This window comes from Pseudorasbora parva, chromosome 23, assembly GCF_024679245.1.
Source record: "Pseudorasbora parva isolate DD20220531a chromosome 23, ASM2467924v1, whole genome shotgun sequence".
Classification (NCBI taxonomy): domain Eukaryota; kingdom Metazoa; phylum Chordata; class Actinopteri; order Cypriniformes; family Gobionidae; genus Pseudorasbora; species Pseudorasbora parva.
In genome coordinates this window covers 36,022,495-36,047,297 of record NC_090194.1, presented here as the reverse complement: position 1 = coordinate 36,047,297, position 24,803 = coordinate 36,022,495, and the positions used below count along the sequence as shown (strand labels likewise).

The window sequence follows — 24,803 nt, the reverse complement described above, 5'->3', positions numbered from 1 at the left end:
AATGCTTCTTGAGTGTTAATCTTAGTAATTGCTCATTTTAACATTTACTGACACTTTTTTAATGTCTTCATTAATGCATCATTTTAATTATTGTATTTATTGTGTAATTCAATAACTCCCTATTTCCAGGTTTTCCATGATCTGTTATTGCTTCCAATATTTCTGCAAAACGCCATTGTGTAAAAATGACCCGCAATACATAGGAGTAAATTTGACTTGATGCTTTAATTGAAAAAAAAAAAAAAATTATGCATACAGTCATCACATGATACAAAACAAGAAAGAAAATTAATTCATATTGGGAGAATCCAAAAAGAAACATTTTAAAAATTCCAGCCTTTTATTCAAATCATAAAATCGTGTTTATGAAATCACAAACAGCGCGTCTTTAAGTCTGTTGCCAATAATCACAAAAAGACAAAACGGGTTATTCATCTTCAGATCGTTCGTTCACAATCATATCCGCATCATCTGTTCTGTAAACATACGCGCATCATTCACATGATCATTTACATATTTCGCAAACTCTCCATGAACTGAACGGTGAATAAGGCCATTCGGGTTCCTACAATGGAATGTAAATTACAAAATTGAGAAAGGAAAACAGGGCGTGGCGGCTGAGAAAAGGAGCCGCGGCGGCTGTGGCTCATCGATAGTGGCGTGGCGGGGGGCTGTGACGCTGGATCGGGGGGCGGCGGGGGGGCGGGCTATGGCGGGTCATGTGACGCGGCGGAGATCGGTAACGAGGAGGCGGTGACCCTCTGCTCTGGTACGGGGGTGAGTAGCGTCCGCGAGACCTGGACCGGGATCGCGAGCGGCCCCAGCTTGTGCCTCGCTCCTCCATGACCCTGATGTAGGACGTCTCTCCCTGCACAAAAAAACAAGGTTTCAATCAGGGGTATTATCGGTAACTAAAACGATTAGAAACACTTCTGTTAAAGGGTTAGTTCACCCTAAAGTGAAAAGTAGATGTTTATCTGCTGACCCCCAGTGTATCCAACATGTAGGTGTGTTTGTTTCTTCAGTAGAACACAAATGAAGATTTTTAACTCTTAACCGTTTCTGTGTGCTGGTCATTTAATGGGGTGAATGGGTAACAATTATATGAGAGCAAAACAAACAAACAAAAATACATGATTAAGGCAACGTGCACAAAAACCCTGCTGCTCGTGACGACACACTGATGTCTTAAAGACACGAACCGATCGGTTTCTGTGAGAAACACAACAGCATTTATGTTATTTTTTTTACCTCATATCCCAACGAGTCTCATCTAGTGTTCCCATCGGCTATTACTTCCGTCTGGTAAGGTCAAACTGGTGTGATCATAGATAGATGCCTCATTCGACCGATCCGCACAGTAGAGTTTAGATTCTCTACCCGAGCCCGAGCCCGAGCCCGAACCTGACCCGAACCGACCCGCGGGCCGGGTTTGGGCTGAGATTTCCCGGCACTATCCTCAGGTCGGGTTGGGCCGGGCCCGTGATCAAGCGTTTGTTTTTTTAATCATTAGCCTACTTTACTAGTCTAATTGGGTGGGCAGAAAGCTATGCTATAATCAGAAATTATATGTATATTTAGCAAAGTAAGAACTAATACAACAACTAAGAAACAAATGCGTAGGCTACAATGTTGCACAAATCAGGATTAGTGTAAAAATGTGTGTTAAACTCACAGCTCGAGCAGTGATGGAGCGCAGCATTATAAACAGAAACGCTCTGAGTCAAGAGCTGCTCGTGAACACTGCACTTTGCTTAATTAAATATCTTCGAATCGTTTCGTTTAAAAGTGGTCATTTCAAGCTTTCTATATGCATATTTGTCATGTCTGTGAGGCAAGTATAGCCTGCTGAGTTTCGGTTTATTTATGAGACGCGCGCTCCAGTTCATGAGATGAAATGAAAGCAATCACACCCACGACTTCACCTCGCGATTATAGTCTGCTATTTGCTTTTTATTTATTAAATCCAGGCAATTGGCCCAAGAAACCTTTTTTTAAAATTAAGATACAATTTAAACAAAACGAAATAAATGCTTTCTACAAAACAAAACTTAATATTAAACTAAATATAACCACCAAAATCATTTCTGACCCACTCGCATCTTTTCACTCATCATAATCAGATGAAATGTAAAAATAATATTATAATAGGCTATTTAAACATAAATATGAAGGAAAAAACACATTGTTTAATGGCTAGAACAAAGTAAGCTACAGATAAATGTCTGAGCTGGATTTGAGCAAACATCAGTTTACCGGTGAGCGGATCATGAGCGCGCCTGCGGATTATTGAGTCAAGTCAACTTTATTTATAGCCTATAGCGCTTTTACAATGATGATTGTTTCAAAGCAGCTTCAAAGTGTTAAACATGACAATATTGCAACAAAATGTTATTCGGCTGTACAGTCGCTGTGGAGAAAACTGAAAACTAAATGTAGTTTTATCATGAGCCTCACCAGTCCGTTTCGCTGCGCTTTGCTCATTACAGGCTCGTTCTCGTCAAAACGCCCACATATTGAACAATGGTCGGGTTTAAATCGGGCTCGGGCTCATAATTACAGTTAATGTGTCGGGCCGGGCCGGGCTCGGACACAACGTGCACGGGCTCGGGTAGGGTCGGGCTTGATTTTTTGAGCCCGATCTAACCTCTACCGCACAGGCACTAATGAGGGATCTATATATATATATATATATATATATATCTATAATCGCGCCAGTTTGACCTTACCAGATGGAAGTAATAGCGGATGGGAAAACTTGATGAAACTCGTCGGAATATGAGGTTAAAAAAAAAACAAAAAACATAAATACTGTTGTGTTTCATGCCTAAGCATGTTTTTTTTGTTTTGTTTGTTTTGCTCTCATAGAATTGTTACCCATTCACACCATTATATGACTTGCACACAGCAACGGTTGGAGAAACAAACACACCTACATGTTGATGCACTGGGGGTCAGCAGATAAACATCTAATATTCATTTTTGGGTGAACTATCCCTTTAATAGAAAATATATAAATGTTAGCAGAAACATTTGATGAAACATACTTAATGCAATTAGCAATAAACTAAAGCTGCACGATTAATTGTGAGAGAGCTGTCATCATGTCTTTTTTATAAATATTCAAATTATCACAGAAGTCCTGGGATAAATGTTTATAGTTCTGGGATTGTATTATTAAAGCTTCTAAGAATCCTTTCAGAAATCTCCTAATTTACCTTAAAGGGGGGGTGAAATGCTGTTTCATGCATACTGATCTTTTTACACTGTTAAAGACTTGGATTCCCATACTAAACATGGACAAAGTTTCAAAAGTTAAGGTGGACGTTTGATGGAAGTATTTCTTTGTCAAAAATACTACTTCCGGTTAGTCATAAGTTTCGGCAAGTTTTTTGCGATCATGCGTCCCCTTTGACGTTAATGGGGGCGGAATTTCCTTGTATGGGCCTAACGGACAATTCTACCGGAAGAGCGTGAGAGAGAGAGAGAGAGAGAGAGAGAGAGAGGGAGAGAGCGAAAGCAACAGGCTATGCCCATCAAAGCGCTGGCTTGTAGGATGCGCTGCACAGGTGATGTGCACAATTACAATGTCACCAAAAAAGTGCGTTTTTGGTTGCCAGACTAAGACAGTCCTGCACAGATTCCCCCAAAACCCCACGTTAAGGCAACAGTGGATGGAATTTGCTTTTCCGGATCAGCAACTGAGTTGCGCGAATGTTTATATCTGTTCGCTGCATTTCGGTGCCGACTGTTTCATAAACAAGGCCCAGCTCGACACAGGATTTCCCGATCGCCTAATGCTGAAGGATGGAGCAGTCCCAACGATAAAGGTCCCAACGTTAGAACCGCAGGCGGTGAGTGAGACTGCTTCAAATGTCTGTGTTTTTGCCTATGCTCATCAAGTAGCCCAAACATGATCACGTATAGTTAATTGATCAATGGAGCATGCGATGTGTAGTGCGTGTACATTTGTTTAGCTGGCCACTATATGTGTAACTTTATGTTTGTGTATTGTAAAAGCACTCCAAACAACAATACACAAAGAGTGGGGAAATATGTTGAACTAAATAAGCGCGCTTCTTCATTCAAATGCGCTACTATTCCGTGTCTTTCTATGTAAACACTAACTAATCCTGCTGTGCAAAACCGGTCCGCTTACTGTCTACACAAACCACGCGTAAACACACACACACACGTGCACAACTGCACTTCCCACATGTACACCTTCAAAGACAAAAATACGACGATATAATTCAAGTATAAATATGTAAATAACACAAGCCGCTAAGCATATTATATAGTTAGTGTATAACTTGTACCACATAGAGACGTCCTGCTCTAGTCGTTTTTGCTGCTGCTCCTGTTCAACTGCAGCCTCTGGGTCTGATTCCGGATCATAGATGTATGGCTGTATCTGATTAAAAGCCATTTTTATTTTGAATAAAGTTTTTTTCCCGCTGTTAGGGATGACACAGCTTTACGACGCACTCGACTCAACACAATAGCAGCAGCGCACACGTCATTATTTAGCTCCGCTCACACGACACGCCCCCACCCGCTCGGCTTTTTTCGGAAAGACTCGGAACAGCGCATCTTTCTTATATAATTATAAAAAAAATAAAGACTTTTCGGAGATATGCAGGATGCAATGCTACTCTATAGGTACTCAAGATTGACATGACACTGACTGAAACTGAGTGTTTCACCCCCCCTTTAAAGGTCAACTCCGGCGAATTTTTAAGTTTATCTTGATCGTTATATTTTTGTGAGTGCAGTCTATAGAAAAAAAACGAACCGGATTGGTCCTTGCAACACGGAGTTATTACAGTTAATGCCCAGAGCTCCCACTCAGCTAAAACGGCGCGTTGGGGGCATACACGTAAAGGGTGTCTTTGTGCTTCTTAACAGACACAAAATGCAATTAAAATTTCTTTCCAACATGAACAGGTCCCTCACATGACAACGAGATGCGTTTAGCCACTTAGCCATTGTTTAAATTCACCTGTTTTAGACGGCTAGCTGTGTCTATTGCATTATTATACCCCATTGCATTATTATACGCATTATTCACGTTTTCAATGTAGGCATCATCTCTCCCCAAGCTTGCTATGCCCTGCCTCTCCCGCTATTAATGCAGTAGCCTATGTAAGAATGAATTATCTGAAATGCTTTGAATAATTATACTACTAAACTAAATGTGATCTGGTGATTTAAATGTTTGCACTTTCACTAAGGAGTATGGCTTTAATTGGTGTTTGCGTTTTGACTTTGGCGGAATGTCGCTTAAATAATGTTTGCGCTTTCACTGAGGAAAGATGATCAATGCAATCGATCACAGCTCTAATCGCAAGAAAGCTCGTCAGAATGACCGCTAGTCTCAAACTGTAAACTTTTAGTTCATCCAAAAAATGTAATTCTGCATTTCCTCTCTCTTATGTTTTCTCGCGTCACGCAATCATTTGAACGTCCGTGTTTACTACAGTATGTGCGTCGTGATAAATACAGTCATCATATAAAGACATTGTGTCTCTTCAGAAGACTTTGGATTAGACACTTGATTAGTTATTTTTACATGCCTTTATGACATTCGTTGCATCTTTTAAGTTTGAAAGGAATGGACTTTAAGAATGGAGGGACAGAAATCCCTCAGGTTTCATAATGAATATCTTTGTGTTTGGAAGTTAAATCAAAAAACGACATGATGGTGAGTGATGGTGAATTATACCTTATAAATAGGCCTTGGATAAAACAACTCTATATCGCGAATGATATCGTTTCAATCAACGATACATGTCACATTTTCATATCGCGATATATCGTTACACCCCTATGATTAACACTAGTAATTTTTTGGTTTTATTCAGGCTACTTGTCCTGGACAAGCACTAATATCAAGCTCTGCTTCTCACAGGAACCGCACCTGGTGTGATCTGAACTCTGTGCTGTCCAGGCGCCGCAGCGCGTACTCCATGTCCTCACGTCTGAGGAACTCAACCACGCCTTCGCCGTCTCGCTGCACGTCAGCGAAACACACGTCTCCAGCCTCCCGCATGTGGTCTTTGAGGTCCTGCCAGCTGCCAGTGGGAGGAAGACCTGCAGGGACATTTTATTATGATCATCAACCCATCTACAAAACACCACAAGGGCTATAATGAAAGGTAATGTAAACATTTATGTAATATGCATGTAAACAAATTAACAACCATTTGAAATTCACAATCCATTATGATTATTATTAAGTAGTGGTGTGCCCAAAAAAAAAAAAAATTGATTCACAAAATAATCTAGATTCTCATTTGCAACGATTCAGAATCGATCTGAAATGTCCAAGAATCGGGTAACGGGCCAAATATTACCGGGTCTGGGCGGGTGCGGATTTAATTTTGATATTTTCAAAATCGAATCGTTTTGAATCGAAAATCTTTTTGAATCGAAAATCGATTATGAATCGAGGCCTCAATAATCAGAATCGAATTGAATCGTGAGATGGTAAAAAATTCCCTACTTCCTTCCATTAAGTAAACCCTTTTCATATTTCTCAGAAGTTCTCTCATTTCTGTCTATAGGGGGAGATTTGAGGGAGGATTTTTCAGCCGGGACTTTTTACTGCGCCGAGTCGAAGTACTCTCAGAAGTGCTATTCCGCCACACATTATAGTTCTCCTTTTTAACCTGCTTAGAAAAGGGCCATGTTTTATTATGTCATCATACTTGATCGTTCAGCTATTGGTGTAACTGTATTTAAATAGGGCAAACGTGGACGTGTTTGGTGGCTTCTAACTTGATCTCTGTTTGGTACCATAGTGAATGAACTGGGCTTAGTGGGCTAAGCTAAATGCTATCAGATCGTCACCGCGCGTCAGCGATTAAGAGCACACACTGAGACGAGAGAGGTGTGTGTCAACTCGTCTTAGTTAATGGAATAACAGTTCAATATGAAAAAGCGGTGAAGTATCCCTTTAACAACCATTTGAAATTCACAATCCATTATGAAAAATTAAACCCTTTGCACATTTCTCAGAAGTTGTCATAGTTGAGTTAACTCCTATAGTGACGGAAAGTAAAACAAATATCATTTTTGCATTCCAATTTGCTCAAACAGCAAAAGAAAGGTATCCGCTTTAACATTTCTATGACTTTACAAAAGTTGTCAAATTTTCCTCATCCATTGTATTACTAAACATTGCACCTTTAATAAATGTAAAATAGCATGTTATATTTGTTAAAAATTTAAATATTAAAGCTTTGGATAAATTTACGAGGTTAAGATGCATGTAATGTTTATTATGAAAAGTGAACAGCATGAGTAAGATAGGACAAATCATAAGATGAGCAATATGTCAGAAGATATGGAGTGGGTCAGAAATTATTTTGACCACTTTGAGTTTTGTTTTGTAGAAAGCCTTTCTTTAAAGTGAATTTCGTTTTGTATAAATTCTATCTTAATTTTAATCAATGTTTCATCAAACAATTGCCTGGATTTAAAGCTTAAGCGCACGCGTCTCACAGCGCGCAAATATTCACACAAAATTATGTCTTGTTGAGTAGCATTGTAAACATAGTCGGTTATGTCTTTTAAATGAAACCCTCTGCTTTATTCTAGCGTCACGCATTCTTTTTTAATCAACACTTGAATGTGGGTAAGTTTCATGAAAAAAGCTGAGAAAAATCACATTTAACTTTACATCCAGATCAGATTCAGAACGATGATCAAAACACAGAATGATCATCAAATAGGAAACTGTTAGATCGAGTCCATCAACACATCAAAGCTTCAGTCCTATAGTCCGACATTTCACATTTTCATAACACAGCCGTTTTTAATTTAGATGCCGTTTATTGCTGATGATTGCGTTATTTTTCATATGCATCTGCTTATATGAGATAGCTCGTTTCTGTTTCTTCTTCGCCTGTGTTTTGATCAGGAGATTCTGTACTCGTTCACGAGATGTGTAATAGCGCCCTCTACCGTATAATAAGGAAAACAGGGAAATCCGGAAAATATTCATCAATGGCAGGGAAGCATTTTCTTCTTTTATACAGTCTATGGTTTAAAAAAACGAGTGACCAAAGACAGAAAAAAAATTCACTCACTGTTCTTGACTGAATAACTTTAATAAGGGTTAATCTATATTTATACAGTGAAGACTATGCAGTGATATTTTACATTTGATTACTATTTTATTGGCAACGTGGGGGAGAGGACGCTGGCATTGTCTGTTCGCGCTTCTCCACCCACAAATCATGTTACTGTACTATTAGATTTTATTTTATTATGTTTGTGACTAGTCTAACAGCCAAAGCTACAATTGGGACTGTTGCTGATTGTTGGCAGCCACTGAGAGGACGTTGTTCGCTGTTTCGCCGTTTTCCACCGCTCCTCTGATGTTTATGTTTGAATTGCTGCGGTTGGTTCTGGTTTGAAGGACATTTGATGTTGCTCGCTGCGGCTGCTCTCTCTTCTGGGTGTCGACTGCTCACTGGTGGTCTCCCTCGGGCTTGAGCTGCGTGGTGGCTAAAGTTTGCACCGGGGCAGCGTCATCAGTGTCCGGCGTGATGTTGGGATGTTCCGCTTCTCGGCTGTGTCACTGTTCCGTCTTGCATTGCGGCCGTGGAGTGGCTTGGACTTCTGCGTCGACCCTGGTGTGTCCTCAGAAGTGCCCGGAAAACTTTGTCTGCCTCCTGCATGGTGCTGCGGCGATCCCCATCGTCTGAATCGTCATGAAGACCCATCATCTGGTCTTCAGCTGTCATGCCTTGACGACGCCATCAGGACACTGCCGCTGGGAGAAATGTAAAACATGGTGTGGACCACAGTGTGCTGCGGCGCTTACAGAGACTTCCACCATCAGCTCTGATTCTGTTCACCATCAGCTCTGATTCTGTTCACCATCAGCTGTTTCTGTTTACCATCAGCTCTGTTTCTGTTCACCATCAGCTCTGTTTCTGTTCACCATCAGCTCTGTTTCTGTTCACCATCAGCTGTTTTCTTTTCACCATCAGCTGTTTCTGTTTACCATCAGCTCTGTTTCAGCTCTGTTTTCTGTTCACCATCAGCTGTTTTCTGTTCACCATCAGCTGTTTTCTGTTCACCATCAGCTGTTTTCTGTTCACCATCAGCTCTGTTTTTGTTCACCATCAGCTGTTTTCTGTTCACCATCAGCTGTTTTCTGTTCACCATCAGCTGTTTTTTGTTCACCATCAGCTCTGTTTTTGTTCACCATCAGCTCTGTTTTTGTTCACCATCAGCTGTTTTCTGTTTACCATCAGCTGTTTTCTGTTCACCATCAGCTCTGTTTCTGTTCACCATCAGCTGTTTTCTGTTCACCATCAGCTGTTTTCTGTTCACCATCAGCTCTGTTTTCTGTTCACCATCATCTGTTTTCTGTTCACCATCAGCTCTGTTTCTGTTCACCATCAGCTGTTTTCTGTTCACCATCAGCTCTGTTTTCTGTTTACCATCAGCTGTTTTCTGTTCACCATCAGCTCTCTTTCTGTTCACCATCAGCTGTTTTCTGTTTACCATCAACTCTGTTTCTGTTCACCATCAGCTGTTTTCTGTTCACCATCAGCTCTGATTCTGTTCACCATCAGCTGTTTTCTGTTCACCATCAGCTCTGTTTTCTGTTCACCATCAGCTCTGTTTTCTGTTCACCATCAGCTCTGTTTTTGTTCACCATCAGCTCTGTTTTCTGTTTACCATCAGCTCTGTTTTCTGTTCACCCTCAGCTCTGTTTTCTTTTCACCATCAGCTGTTTTCTGTTCACCATCAGCTCTGTTTCTGTTCACCATCAGCTGTTTTCTGTTCACCATCAGCTCTGTTTCTGTTCACCATCAGCTGTTTTCTGTTCACCATCAGCTCTGTTTTCTGTTTACCATCAGCTCTGTTTCTGTTCACCATCAGCTCTGTTTTCTGTTTACCATCAGCTCTGTTTTCTGTTTACCATCAGCTCTGTTTTTGTTCACCATCAGCTCTGTTTTCTTTTCACCATCAGCTGTTTTCTGTGCACCATCAGCTCTGTATCTGTTCACCATCAGCTCTGTTTCTGTTCACCATCAGCTGTTTTCTGTTCACCATCAGCTCTGTTTCTGTTCACCATCAGCTGTTTTCTGTTCACCATCAGCTCTGTTTTCTGTTTACCATCAGCTCTGTTTCTGTTCACCATCAGCTCTGTTTTCTGTTTACCATCAGCTCTGTTTTCTGTTTACCATCAGCTCTGTTTCTGTTCACCATCAGCTCTGTTTTCTGTTCACCATCAGCTCTGTTTTCTGTTCACCATCAGCTCTGTTTCTGTTCACCATCAGCTCTGTTTCTGTTCCACCATCAGCTCTGTTTCTGTTCACCATCAGCTCTGTTTTCTGTTCACCATCAGCTCTGTTTCTGTTCACCATCAGCTCTGTTTCTGTTCCACCATCAGCTCTGTTTCTGTTCACCATCAGCTCTGTTTCTGTTCACCATCACCACTGTTTCTGTTCGCCATCAGCTCTGTTTCTGTTCACCATCACCACTGTTTCTGTTCACCATCAGCTCTGTTTCTGTTCGCCATCAGCTCTGTTTCTGTTCCACCATCAGCTCTGTTTCTGTTCACCATCAGCTCTGTTTCTGTTCACCATCACCACTGTTTCTGTTCGCCATCAGCTCTGTTTCTGTTCCACCATCAGCTCTGTTTCTGTTCACCATCAGCTCTGTTTCTGTTCCACCATCAGCTCTGTTTCTGTTCACCATCAGCTCTGTTTTCTGTTCACCATCAGCTCTGTTTCTGTTCACCATCAGCTCTGTTTCTGTTCCACCATCAGCTCTGTTTCCTGTTCACCATCAGCTCTGTTTCTGTTCACCATCACCACTGTTTCTGTTCACCATCAGCTCTGTTTCTGTTCACCATCACCACTGTTTCTGTTCACCATCAGCTCTGTTTCTGTTCACCATCACCACTGTTTCTGTTCGCCATCAGCTCTGTTTCTGTTCACCATCACCACTGTTTCTGTTCACCATCAGCTCTGTTTCTGTTCACCATCACCACTGTTTCTGTTCGCCATCAGCTCTGTTTCTGTTCACCATCACCACTGTTTCTGTTCACCATCAGCTCTGTTTTCTGTTTACCATCAGCTCTGTTTTCTGTTTACCATCAGCTCTGTTTCTGTTCACCATCACCACTGTTTCTATTCACCATCAGCTCTGTTTCCTGTTCACCATCAGCTCTGTTTCTGTTCACCATCACCACTGTTTCTATTCACCATCAGCTCTGTTTCCTGTTCACCATCAGCTCTGTTTCTGTTCAGTTTTCTGTGTTGGTTGTAGGGCTGGGCGATAAATCGATTTTATGAATTAATTCGAGTTTTTAGTTTACGACGATTTTTGTGAATGAAAATCGGTTTTCTCTTTCAAATCCGCCGACGCTCCCCTCTGAGCTCCCGTAATGGCTCAGCCCTCCCCGCGCGCGTTTGCCACAGAGGTACACAAACAACAAGGATCGCGTCTAACAACATACCGTGTCATTCGTAATTGGTTCCGTTTTTCACAGAACAATTAACAATACCCCGCTGCAAAGTGTGTTTGAAGTCTGAACGGAACCGCGGTAGGCGCTATACTCATTTAAAGCTGCGCTGACACGAACGCAGCGCGAGCTCACACACGGGCCAATCTCGTGACAGACACGATATACAGCGCTGGTGATCCAGTGAGAGACCGTTTAAATCAACACACCATCGCTACTGTGATCTAGTGGAAGCGGTCGGCGCGCAGAATTCTGTTATAAACCACAGATATCAGATCAAACAGAGCTGAGCGAAGGTCAGGGGTTTCTCTCACAAATCACCAACATTCACCATGATTTACTGTAGTAAAACCACATGGATTTAATGTTGTTGTTGTCATTATTTATCTCAGGATTCGTACAACCTTTTGAGATTGAAATTCAAGCACTTTCCAATGGTTTTCAAGAGCTTCACACTTATTTCCAGCACTTCAAAGCTCTAGATATCCGATTGTAATGTTATTTTTAATGTGATGGTTTGTAAAACTAAAAGTTTAAAGGGGTCTTGTGAAAGACATAGTCGAATGTTTTTTTTAGTTTATTTTTTTTAAATGTGTAATCCATTTTGTAGCATTTTTATTTAAAAAAAGATATGAAATGCCCACCACTATAACCAGCAGAAGAGCACTTATTGATTTATTAGCGATTTTCACTCCCTAATGTATGGAAAGTACGAAGTCACAGTCTCAGGAAAAACTAAACTTTTCTTCAAATTGTGACTAAATTACAGTAAAGTAAAGAGCTCCTTTAATAATCACTGAAGCTGTCGATCAGTTCAGTGTGAGACTATTGAAGAACAATGCTAATCTATATTTAATAAGAGCATTAGGCTACATTTAAATTTTCCCTATACTTTTTTTGCACATTACTGTTGTTAATAAAAGTTAATTTTATCTGCATATCAATTCATAAACCTTTGATATGTATACTGTATATTGCAAAAGATATGGTGCCCATTTATACTGTGGAATAGTCGGGGGTTATTCACATGCGGAAAGTTTTGCACCCCAGGTGGCACTTCTACCAAGCTGCAAATATTTAATTTTACCAAAACAAAATAAAGTTAAAACTTGTTTTGAACAATTTCTTTGCCATCTGCAGACTGATTTTAAGTAGGAGGGGAAAAAAATCGTTTTAAATCGTAAATCGAATTTTTGGTGAAAAAATCGGGGATTTTTTTTTTGGGCCATATCGCCCAGCCCTAGTTGGTTGATTGTTTGTAGTATTTTATATTTTTTACTTGTCATTCATTTTTTTGTTATTTTTTCCCTTTGTTGCACTTTGAGATTCTTTGGAATGAAATTATTATTATTATGATATATTATTATGATTATTTATTATTATTTCTGTAGCCTACCTGAAAATCTAGTTTAGTCCTACATGAAAAACCTGAAAATAACTTTTTCTTTTGTATGAACTTTGTTCTGTTGTATTTGTGCTGTTGCTCATAATTCTAATTATTTATTCTGATTTCATTACAGACTATCTTTAACAGTGTTGGGTAGTACCAAGCAGCAAGTAGCGATGCTACAAGCTTAACTACATTTTTCAGTAGCTTCGTTACTTTTAAAACCAGTAGTTAACTACTTTATCCAGGAAGTAGCGATGTAACACGACCAAAAGCTACATTGTTTGTTTCCGGTGACGCTCAGCTCAATAATCCTCTCTATGCAGGCTTGCTCCACTCATGAACAGCTCACCGGTAAAACTCATTGCTCAAATCACGCTCCGACATGCCATTTCTCTGTACTGTAGCCTTCTATACTTGTTGTAGCCATTAAAAAATGATAATTGATAATATTGATAATGAAAAGATGCGCAATATATGTCAAAGACGTACAGGGTCAGAAATGTTTTTTGACCACTTCATTCATTTTAGTTTTATAGAAAGTCTTTCTTTAAAGTGAATTTCGTTTTGTATAAATTGTATCTTAATTTTAATCAAGGTTTCATCAGCAAATTGCCTGGATTTAATAAATAATAAGGGTAGCTTGAGTGTAGATTAAATGATAATTGTAGCTTGTAAGGCTACAGTTTCAAAGTAGCTTGCCCAACACTGGTCTTTAACAATATATATTTTTTTAAAAATATGAGTTATGCTTTTTTGAGTCACCTTTATTTATTAAAAGTACACTATGCAACTTTCCGTCCACTATAGGTCACCTATTCTAAACAAAGGCGTAGTTTGATGACGCCAAGTGTGAGCGCAGTATCTTGGGACCTGTGGTCTTCACCTCACAGCCGGTGGACAATAGGACTCGGGCAGAAATCACGTTCATGGATGCGGTTTTTAACGTTACTGTAGTGTAAAGCAGAGCAGGACCGAGTGTTGTGGAGCTGAGCACGGCTGCTGGAGCGATTGTTACACAAACACACGACTCGCAAACACTGGGTCTTTTATTATGACGGGACACAGTCGCTCTTCCGGTTATGATTATAAGGTAAAGCAACTCTGCTTTTCATATTAGATACATTTAAGTGTGTTTAAAATGATGTTATGACGTTACTCTGTGCGTTGTCTCGGCGCTGCTGTGACATGTTCACACTGCTAAGAGTAAAGCGCTTCTGCAGAATAAAACCGAGGGTAACGCAGATATGACGCGATTAACCGGCGACTCCCCCACACGTCCCGGTTCATTGGTTTTTAAAATTTTATTTTATTTATTACTTTTTCATGGTGGTGCCACTAAAAAATTTGGCAGGGCTAGTAAAAATTTGAACCACTGGCCCAAATGAAAAAATCCTTAGCGTTGAGCCCTCCAGTGGGCTCTGGAAAGTCGTGTGCAGTCCTACGTCACCGGACTCATCTTCACAGTACTTCAGACCACAATGGAAAAACAGACAGAAACAGGTCTGGGGGGAAAAAAGTTCCTAGGACAAATTGTTCTTGGTAATTTCGTCGGAAATGGGGCTAACGTTCTGGCCCGCCACGAAGTTCCGAAAATGAGTTTTGGCCCGATGCCAAGCGTACTTGCTGACCCCTGTGGCACCCCCTAACGACATGTTGATTTAAACAAGGATGCCCACTTTCAAATCTCTTAACTCACCCGTCACAATAACCCGAAACTCAGATCTACGCGTCGGGGGCCCAAACCTTCCCCGCGGCCCTCCTCCTCCTCCTCCACCGCCTCCTCCTCCTCCAGCAGGTCCACTAAATTTGGATCCGGAAGAACGCGGGTATTCCACACGCAGCTTACAGTCTCCAAATCCATATCCATTCCTTCCAAAGACCGCATCCTCCGCATCCCTAGAGGAAGAGAGGAAAGTGCTCCTAATTTCGTTCTACACTTGAAAAAGCCTCGTCCACGAGCTCTCTGAGGCCGTGCGACTCACCGTGGGTCCTCAAATCGCACAAAGGCAAACGGGATGGTGCCTCTGTTGTTCTTCAGCTCAATATCTCGAATTTTTCCATATTTGTAGAAGAGATCCTCAATGTCCCTCTCCTGAACGTCCATGGGAAGGTTTCCCACATAGATCCGTCCGTCCGACATGGCTTAAACTTCGAGGAAATAGAGCGCTTCCACGTCAGGGTGTTCAGAGCATCCAAACTCTAGTCCATCCACTAGAAAAGCCACTATTTACAAGTCTAAATGCTGGTGGAAGCAATGCATGTCGAGCTCAAGTAACCCAGCACAGGACCTTCTCCAGGACCACAGTCTGAAAACTTAGAAACACAGGATAATCACTCAGTATGAACACACATGAGGAACAAGGGACTGAATGATGCTTCCAGTCCATCACAGAACATTTGAATAACGTCTAAGAAGCATGTGTGCATATTTAAATGATAATTTACATTCTATAGCAACAAAAATCATCTTATTTTGACACATAAGAAAAATGATAGTTTAGAAAATTTATAGTTCAAAATATTTTTAATGTATAAATGTCATCATAGCTAAAATAATCAAATGTCATTATAGTTAAAATAAAAATATAAAATGTCATTCCTTTCAAATGTCATTGTTAAAATTAAATAGAAAATGGTCATTATAGCTAAAATAAAACAAAAAAATAATATTATAGTTAAAAACAAATCAAATGTTATTATAGTTAAAATAAAATTAAAAAGTCAAATGTCATAGATAATATAGTTAAAATAAGAAAAACAATAAAATGTCATTAATTTCAAATGTCATTGTTAAAATAAAATAAGAAAAATTATAGCTAAAATAAAACAAAAAAATTATGACATTATAGTTAAAAACAAATCAAATGTTATTATAGTTAAAATCAAATAAAAAATGTCATAGCTATAATAAAATGTTATTAGTTAAAAAATAATGTTAACAGTTGCTCTATATCAGCTTATGGGCTTTGTAAAGAGAATAACTATGCAAATACGTGAAGGAAATAGGATTAATAAAGGAGAATATGATTAATAAATTAGTATATAATTAATAAAGGAGTCAAATGCAAATGACTGGACGAGCCATGACAGCTGCTGCTAACAGTGCTAACATCTTTTCTAATGTTGTTAATTCCACGCGCAATTTAACATACAAACCTAAACTCATCCATTTATACTAACATATATATATATAATAATCACTTAAATGAGCCCAAAATTGTCATATTTATGCGTTTAATAACAATACAACACAATGACATTAGCATGCTAGCTGCTAGCTCCTTTGTTGAGGCAACTGCTCAGAGCAAACTGACAAACGCGAGCAAAAAACGAGGTCAGCCGTTTACTCGTGCACGAATGTGCTTAAGTATCATATTTAAGGGTAATTAATAGTTGATTTACCTTTCTATTTTGCAGCTCGTAATAAAAAACCGAGGATAAATTGGCGCACGCGCTTCCCCTCCCTGGATCAGGAAGTGAGTGGGTTATAATGGCGCCCCCTTCAGGCTGAGATACGTCACTGCAGCAAACCGCCGAAACCTTCAGTGAGCGCGAAAAACAAAATACGAGCACGACTGTGGATCAGGGTTAAATAAATAAGTAAAATAATTTAAAATCAAATCAAAAAGTAGAAAATGTCATTATGGCATTATCATTAATAAAATAAAATAATAAAATAAAATAATGTAAAATAATAAAATAAAATAATTATAGTCAAAATAACATAGAAAAATAAATAATTTAAAAAAATGAAAATGTCATTATGGCTAAAATAAAACAATAAAATAATGTTATTATAGTTAAAATCAAAGAAAATGTTATTATAGTTAAATAAAATAAAAATTCAGTATAGCTAAAATAAAACAATAAAATAAAATAAAACAGTTATTATAGTTAAAATCAAAGAAAATGTTATTATAGTTAAAATAAAATAAAACTGTCATTATAGCTCAAATAAAATAATGTCATTATAGCTAAAATAAATGAGTTTAAGTTAAAATAAAATAAAAAAATATATTATAGTTCAAATAAAATAAAATGTTATTAAAGTTCAAATAAAAAATAAAATGGCATTATAGCTAAAAACAAAACTATAATTTAGTTATTTAAAGAATCTAATTAATAATGTTTTATAGAAATTACATAAAGAAAACTCTTTTTTTAAACATATTTTTAATGTCCAATTAAATTAAAATTTTCATGATAATTGATAGTTCCATAATCATTGAAAAATCCATAATCCATAATCAGGGTTATAACTAAAACTAAAACAGAAAAAAAGAATAAATTGCAATAGCCTATATATATATATATATATATATATACATATTCAAGGTTTAAACACAAATCTAATATTCACTGTCACTGTATGCATAATTCAGCGTGACACAACATGAGCGGGTGTGTATTTACCACATCAGACAATTCATAAAACATTGATTGAAACAAACAGCTTTTCATGGTTTTATTAAATCACAGATGGGTGTGACCTTTCATTATCATTCACAGAAATCAGACACTAACTAATACAGCAGAAAAGAGCAGGTATACGCATTGGACTGAACTCTGTTATCTCCGCCTTTGGTCATGATTGGGATTGTTTAATGTGGTAATGCACTCCTGCTTTAAGGAAAATGTGTTGTGATGTGTTGTGCATGTCTGACCTGTCCTCCGTTCAGAAAGTGTGCTTTTACTCCGTGTGCTTTTACTGACTTTTTGTCATTCTGTAAATTCTTAGAATGAGGCAAACCACTTATTTAGAAACTTTACACTGATAAAACTTGTTGCATTTAAGGTGTGTTGAAATGTTTTGCTGGACATTAAAGCAAAAGAAACTTTGAAACAAGAGTTGTACCTGTAAACACTGGCAAAAGGCTGTTTGCTGTAAACACAGAGGAAGAAACACATTCCATGCAAATACTGTGTTAGACACTGTGCATAAAGCCACTAAACTACTAAAAACAACAATGCATATTCTTATAAATGGTGCTATAGAGAAGTATAAACAGGAAACATGCAAAACAAAATCAAATCAAAACATGTCCATTTTCCATGCAGGGAGTAAAGATCAGATATCAGGGCATTGCATAAACACTGTCTTCAGAACTAGTCTGACCAACTACAGTCCGCCCAGGTGTGATCAGTTCCTGCAATCGGTCAGGACGAAGTGTTTGTCTTTGTGTGAATCCATTTTAAGGATCCGAAGAATGATGAAGCGAGCGACACAAAAGCTAATTTTGGGGGCTTTTGTGATTTGCATCATGTGTTTCTACTGTTTCATTGCTCCAGCTCACCTGGCTACACACAGGTAAGCACACGCTGATGGTTCCTTTTACATTTAGCCAATATATATATATACACACACACACACACCAAATGGTATTTAATTTCTGTGATCAAATGTTTTGAATTGTTGAATAAAGTCATTATTTTTTTTAGTTTTTTGCACATAAAAAGAACACTTTAAACAAAAATGGTGCTAAATATGAAAACTATTCAGCACCATTGCTCCGTGGTCCAGTTCTGATGCTCACGTGCCACTGTTGGTGCTTTCTGCGGGGTCAGGGGTCAGCACGGGCACCCTGACTGGTCAGCGGCTATGCCGCCCCATACGCAACAAACTGAGATGCTCTGTGTATTCTGACAGCTTTCTATCAGAACCAGCATTAACTTCTGGAGCAGTTTGAGCTCCAGTAGCTCGTCTGTTTGATCGGACCACACGGGCCAGCCTTCGCTCCCCACGTGCATCAATGAGCCTTGGCCGCCCATGACCCTGTGGCCGGTTCTCCACTGGTCCTTCCTTGGAGCACTTTTGATAGATACTGACCACTGCAGACCGGGAACAGCCCACAAGAGCTGCAGTTTTGGAGATGCTCTGACCCAGTCGCCTAGCCGTCACAATCTGGCCAAACTCGCTCAAATCCTTACGCTTGCCCATTTCTCCTGCTTCACACACATCAACTCTGAGGACAAAATGTTCACTTGCTGCCTAATATATCCCACCCACTAACAGGAGCCGTGATGAAGAGATCATCAGTGTTAAACACTTCAACTGTCAGTGCTGAATAGCACTAAAAGTTTTTAATTGGCCACTTTTTGGCCACGTGCTTCTCAACACTGTATTGTAATGTCATTTTTTAATCCTTTCCCAAACTAAAGTAAGAGACTGGAGAGAGTTAGAGAACCTTTAAAGAACAATACAGGGGCTTGATGGATTTACATGGCTTCAACCACCCCAAAGAACCACTGAGAAACCAAATTTTGGCCTATTCTCGTCACTTTAAGATTGAACCACTGGAGTCACATGGACAATTTTAACAATGTTTTACTACCTTTCTAGACCTTGAAAATGTTAAATAGTTGTCTGGAGGAGTCAGAGAGCTCTCAGATTTCATCAGAAATATCTTCATTTGTGTTCTGAAGCTCTTACGGGTTTGGAACGACATGAGGGAGAGGAATTAATGACAGAATTTTTTTTTTTTACTAATCCTTTTAATGAATTAGTCATTGAATAATTCACTTAACCAAAAACTGATTAATTCAGTGAGGAAACACCACCATGTGTTGCTTAAAGAAGCACAACAGTGCTGTGGTTTTGTTTCAATCTACTTTCATTGGTGAAATGGAGCAAAAACAGGAAATGTTCAGTCCAAAATAACTTTATATTAGCTTCTTGTATAAAATCATATTTGTTTTCATGCTGATATCTGGAGAAACACAGCACTCTTCGTGTGATATTGATTAACTATTAAATTATATAAAAATAAAAGGCAGGGGCCACTTATCTTGAATTTTGGGGACATTTCAGCATTTTAATAGACTAAATCACACAGTGAAAGCATACATTAAATGCGTACACGCACTATTCTACAAGACTACAAGTAGTGCATGTGTGCTGGGTGTGAGGGACATACTCGATAATGTCAGATCCCACATCATTAATATTGCACACCTGATATGGATCACTTTTATGATGGATTGATTTATGTGCTTTTTTGGGCTTCAAAATCTCAGCATTTACTCCCATTATAAAGTCAGGAAGAGTCAGGATATGTATAACTCTGATTGTGTTGAAAGAAGAATATCATATACACTTGATGGCTTGAGGGGAGTATACTGTTAGGGGACAACAGTTTTGGACCCAAGAGTCAGGAGTGTATTTAAAGGTGCCCTAGAATGATTTGAAACAATATGTTAAATTGTTCTCTGATATCTACATAGAGGGTATGTGGCTTATTTAAAGGGGGGGTGAAACACTCAGTTTCAGTCAGTGTCATGTCAATCTTGAGTACCTATAGAGTAGCATTGCATCCTGCATATCTCCGAAAAGTCTTTATTTTTTTTATAATTATATAAGAAAGATGCGCTGTTCCGAGTCTTTCCGAAAAAAGCCGAGCGGGTGGGGGCGTGTCGTGTGAGCGGAGCTAAATAATGACGTGTGCTCGCTGCTGCTATTGTGTTGAGTCGAGTGCGTCGTAAAGCTGTCATCCCTAACAGCGGGAAAAAAACTTTATTCAAAATAAAAATATGGCTTTTAATCAGATACAGCCATACATCTATGATCCGGAATCAGACCCAGAGGCTGCAGTTGAACAGGAGCAGCAGCAAAAACGACTAGAGCAGGACGTCTCTATGTGCTACAAGTTATACACTAACTATATAATATGCTTAGCGGCTTGTGTTATTTACATATTTATACTTGAATTATATCGTCGTATTTTTGTCTTTGAAGGTGTACATGTGGGAAGTGCAGTTGTGCACGTGTGTTTGTGTGTTTACGCGTGGTTTGTGTAGACAGTAAGCGGACTAAAAAAACACAGACATTTGAAGCAGTCTCACTCACCCTTCTAACGTTGGGACTGCTCCATCCTTCAGCATTAGGCGATTGGGAAAATCCGGCGTCGAGCTGGGCCTTGTTTATGAAACAGTCGGCACCGAAATGCAGCGAACAGATATAAACATTCGCGCAACTCAGTTGCTGATCCGGAAAAGCAAATTCCATCCACTGTTGCCTTAACGCGGGGTTTTGGGGAATCTGTGCAGGACTGTCTTGGTCTGGCAACCAAAAACGCACTTTTTTGGTGACATTGTTATGTGCACATCACCTGTCCAGCATCCTACAAGCCAGCGCTTTGATGGGCGTAGCCTGTTGCTTTCGCTCTCTCCCTCTCTCTCTCTCACGCGCTTCCGGTAGAATTGTCCGTAAGGCCCATACAAGGAAATTCCGCCCCCATTAACGTCAAAGGGGACGCATGATCTCAAAAAACTTGCCGAAACTTATGACTAACCGGAAGTAGTATTTTTGACAAAGAAATACTCCCATCAAACGTCCACCTTAACTTTTGAAACTTTGTCTATGTTTAGTATGGGATTCCAAGTCTTTAACAGTGTAAAAAGATCAGTATGCATGAAACAGCATTTCACCCCCCCTTTAAGGGAAAAAATTGTCCAGATACAGTTTTACAGGTCCATTTACAACCCTATAAATTGTCCCTAGGATGTAATACTCTGTTTTTGCCTTATTTGAAAGGGTCATGAATATTAATGTTGAGCACTGCTCTGATTGGCTTATTTCAGCCACTCACAGCAGTTCAGCGAAGCGGCTCGTGAGTCCTGACCGTCCTGACAGAACACAGACCGACTGAATGACACTTTAAGCAGAACATTTCAAAGGGAGATTGATAAAATGCAGCTTACTTGTTTATTTGTGTTTTCAGGTCATCCACGCGCGAGAAAGAGATCGCGTTCGTGCGGTTGCCAGATTTCAGTAATTAAGAGCTTTTCTGTGAAAAGAAACCCGTATACACTCTGGTTTCTACCTAAACATGTCCAATCTGGCAACCATATGCCCGCGAGCTCTCCCTCGCGCACGGATGATCTCAAAACATCAATAAACAAGTACGCTGCATTTTATCAATCTCCATTGACTATCGTTTTAACTTATATGGTGGAAAAGGTGACGTTTGCTAGGAGGATCGAGTGAACGATCTAAGCAAAGTATCTACGGTTGTATTTTGTAATACAAAATAATATTACCCTTTGTCATTAGACACACTATTTAGATGTGTGGTACTTGGAGTTTCCTATTGTTACTGTACTAGCATCTTGCGTCATCTAGACAGTCTCTCTAAGAAACTTTCAATTGAATCAGAAATTGTTTAAACAGCTAGTCAATAAGTGGATAAATTACTTACTGCTTGCAGGGATATAGTTGCCCCTTTCTTTAGTTTAAGACGCGGAGTGAAGCTTGCTTGAAATGGGCCGAACAAACGAACGATTTGTTGTGGTATCTGATTATAAAAACCTCAACCATGTGTCATGAGAGCCGTTTTTGCTATCTTTGAGTGTCTTGTTTACCATTAGTAGATTCGGCTTGTTTGGACAGATGATCCCTAACACTTACATCACGGTTGGGTTTTTGATTTACGAGATTTACATAAGAAATAGGAGGCAATGATGTTTGAGACTCACAGTATGTGATGTCCATGTACTGAACTCTTATTATTTCACTATTACAAGGTTAATTCAATTTTTCATTCTAGGGCACCTTTAATTACTGAAGAATAGTTTGCAGTTTCATCAGCCAAAGTCAGCTTCAAGTCTCTCAAGGAGTTTGTTGGCCACGTTTTCTCTCTCTCTACCAGTTTCTCAAAAGTTATAGGCCTACTCTTGTCAAGGTCTAGCTATCATTACTGCAGGTTGAATGGTTCTGATTGGCTAAGAGAAAATAGATAGTCTTAGTAAATGTCCTAAACTTGTTGACTCTTTCACTCCGGAATTAGGCACGTAGTGACCTTCCAGTTCTGGAGCAGGAGCCAGCTTGCCCAGAAAACAGATCCACTGATCTGTAACACAGAATACTGCACACATACACAGTTTCTTCAAGGTTGGAGTTGGTGGAGCATCAACTGAAAACAACATAGTTCTCCAAAACATACAGATAACATTTTCTTCTCCTCAGGGAGAAGTAGAGGCATGCAGACAATATTCATCTTTATTATTTATTGTTTCAGTGAAAGGAAATATTATAAACTGAATAAAATATTGGATTTCATACACTCAAAAAAATGCTGGGTTGTTTTAACCCAATGTTGGGTCAAACATGGACTTACCCAGCAATTGGGTTGTTTTAACCCAGCGATTGGGTTGTTTTAATCTTACAGATGGGTTAAATATTTGCTTAAGACAACCCAGTCGCTGGGGTAAAACAACCCAATTGCTGGTTTATTCCATGTTTGACCCAACATTGGGTTGTTTTTTACCCAATTTTTTTTTAGAGTGTATGTGTATTGAAGCAGCAGTGGATTTCAGAATCCACCCCTTCAACATTATGGGATAATTTTCCTTTTTGGCTGAACTATCCCTTTAAAAGACCATTCTACTCCGAAGTCAAATCGATATAATTCATTGATTGTGATCTTCTATTTTTGTGTCTTCTTCAGTGCCCCATGTGCACCAAACATTCAAGTGTGGAACAGTTCCCAGAGCATCAGAGAAGATGTGGCCTGTAGGCCTAAAGTCAACCTGATGTTCATGAAGACCCATAAGACGGCCAGCAGCACTTTGATGAACATTCTCCTCCGCTTCGGAGAAAAGCATCAGTTGAAGTTCGCTCTCCCAGACGGCCGTAATGACTTCTCCTACCCATCTAGATTCTTTCGAACTCAGGTGAAGAGCTACCAGCCAGGCGCGTGCTATAATATTGTGTGCAATCACATGCGATTCAATGCGCCTGAGGTGAAGAAGCTACTCCCAGTGGACGCCTTATTCTTCACTATCCTACGAGATCCCGCAGGGCTTTTTGAGTCGACGTTTCACTACTACAAAGCTTACATACCCCAAACATGGAGAATACCTGGAGAAAACCAGATTAAAGAGTTTCTCGCCCACCCAAAGCGCTACTTCCACCCAAAGGGAATCAACGCCTTTTACCTCAAGAACCTACAGTTTTTCGACTTTGGGTTTGAGAACGATTTGGAGGCTGGCGATGCAAGAGTTCAACAGGGCATTGAATACGTCAGAAAGCACTTTCATCATGTTTTAATATCAGAGCACTTTGAGGAATCGCTCATTCTGCTGAAAGACGCTCTCTGCTGGCAGATGGAGGATTTGCTGTTTTTTAAGCTTAATGCTCGAAATGCCAGGTCTGTTGCTCTCATGAGCCCAGAGCTGAAGGCTCAAGCTCGGCAATGGAACGGCGCTGACTGGCAGCTTTATCTGCATTTTAACGCCACTTTCTGGGCCCGGGTGGAGACCTACGGCATGAGCCGAATGGCGGAACATGTGAGGGAGTTGCGCAGGAGAAATGCAGAGATGGAGGCCATCTGCATCAACGGCAGGCGAGCCGTGGAGGCAAAGGACATCACAGACAGACACATGAAGCCCTGGCAGCCCATTGGAAAAGCTTCCATATTAGGGTACAACCTGAGGACTGATATCGATCCACAGCACCAAGAGCTCTGCAGGAAAATGCTGACACCTGAAATCCAGTACTTGACTAATTTAGGAGTCGATCTATGGATCACTAGATTATGGGGCTGGTTTAAGGATAGTATTATTCAGTTTGGGATGAGTTAGTTTATTTGCTTCATATGGATTTTTATTTTCATACTATTTATTTTGAATGCTCTCTGTTTCATATTAGTAACTATAATATGAGTAGTAACTATAAGTGTTCATTTGTTGGTTGTTTTATTTTCTAATTATTGGGTAACATTAGTTAGTTAACATGAACTAATAATAAGCTGCTATAAAGCATTTATTTATATTTGGTTAATGTTCATTTCAACATTTACTAATAGCCTACTTCATTAAAATCTTGTTAACATTAGTTAAAGCACCGTGAACTAACATGAACAAACCATAACCAGCTGTATTTTTTACCAACTTTAAAAAAGATGAACAGTAACAAATGTATTG

General features: G+C 39.4%; 2 protein-coding genes across 2 annotated transcripts; one reads left to right on the top strand and one right to left on the bottom strand.

Annotated features, from left to right (window-relative positions):
• Nucleotides 1-206: 206 nt before the first annotated feature.
• On the bottom strand, nucleotides 207-16,424 carry srsf9 (serine and arginine rich splicing factor 9). Its single transcript, XM_067432556.1, has 5 exons — nucleotides 16,287-16,424; nucleotides 14,867-15,197; nucleotides 14,581-14,780; nucleotides 5,921-6,093; nucleotides 207-868 (listed from the first exon to the last, which is right to left on the bottom strand). Exons 2-5 carry the CDS (start codon nucleotides 15,022-15,024, stop codon nucleotides 647-649), a joined length of 753 nt encoding a protein of 250 aa, XP_067288657.1. The 5' UTR covers nucleotides 15,025-15,197; nucleotides 16,287-16,424; the 3' UTR covers nucleotides 207-646.
• Nucleotides 16,425-18,067: 1,643 nt separating this feature from the next.
• gal3st1b (galactose-3-O-sulfotransferase 1b) lies at nucleotides 18,068-24,499 on the top strand. The gene is made up of 2 exons (XM_067432555.1): nucleotides 18,068-18,192; nucleotides 23,327-24,499. Exons 1-2 carry the CDS (start codon nucleotides 18,092-18,094, stop codon nucleotides 24,459-24,461), a joined length of 1,236 nt encoding a protein of 411 aa, XP_067288656.1. The 5' UTR covers nucleotides 18,068-18,091; the 3' UTR covers nucleotides 24,462-24,499.
• The last annotated feature ends 304 nt before the right edge of the window (nucleotides 24,500-24,803 follow it).

What these genes read in the sequence shown, in the direction of transcription:
- srsf9 (XM_067432556.1), bottom strand. Translation starts at nt 15,024, where the DNA reads ATGTCGGACGGACGGATCTATGTGGGAAACCTTCCCATGGACGTTCAG. An exon ending in GTTTCGGGTTATTGTGACGG is followed by an intron (nt 6,094 to 14,580) that starts GTGAGTTAAGAG and finishes ATGTCCCTGCAG; the next exon opens with GTCTTCCTCCCACTGGCAGC. An exon ending in CAGAGTTCAGATCACACCAG is followed by an intron (nt 869 to 5,920) that starts GTGCGGTTCCTG and finishes TTTTTTGTGCAG; the next exon opens with GGAGAGACGTCCTACATCAG.
- gal3st1b (XM_067432555.1), top strand. Translation starts at nt 18,092, where the DNA reads ATGATGAAGCGAGCGACACAAAAGCTAATTTTGGGGGCTTTTGTGATT. An exon ending in GCTCACCTGGCTACACACAG is followed by an intron (nt 18,193 to 23,326) that starts GTAAGCACACGC and finishes TGTCTTCTTCAG; the next exon opens with TGCCCCATGTGCACCAAACA.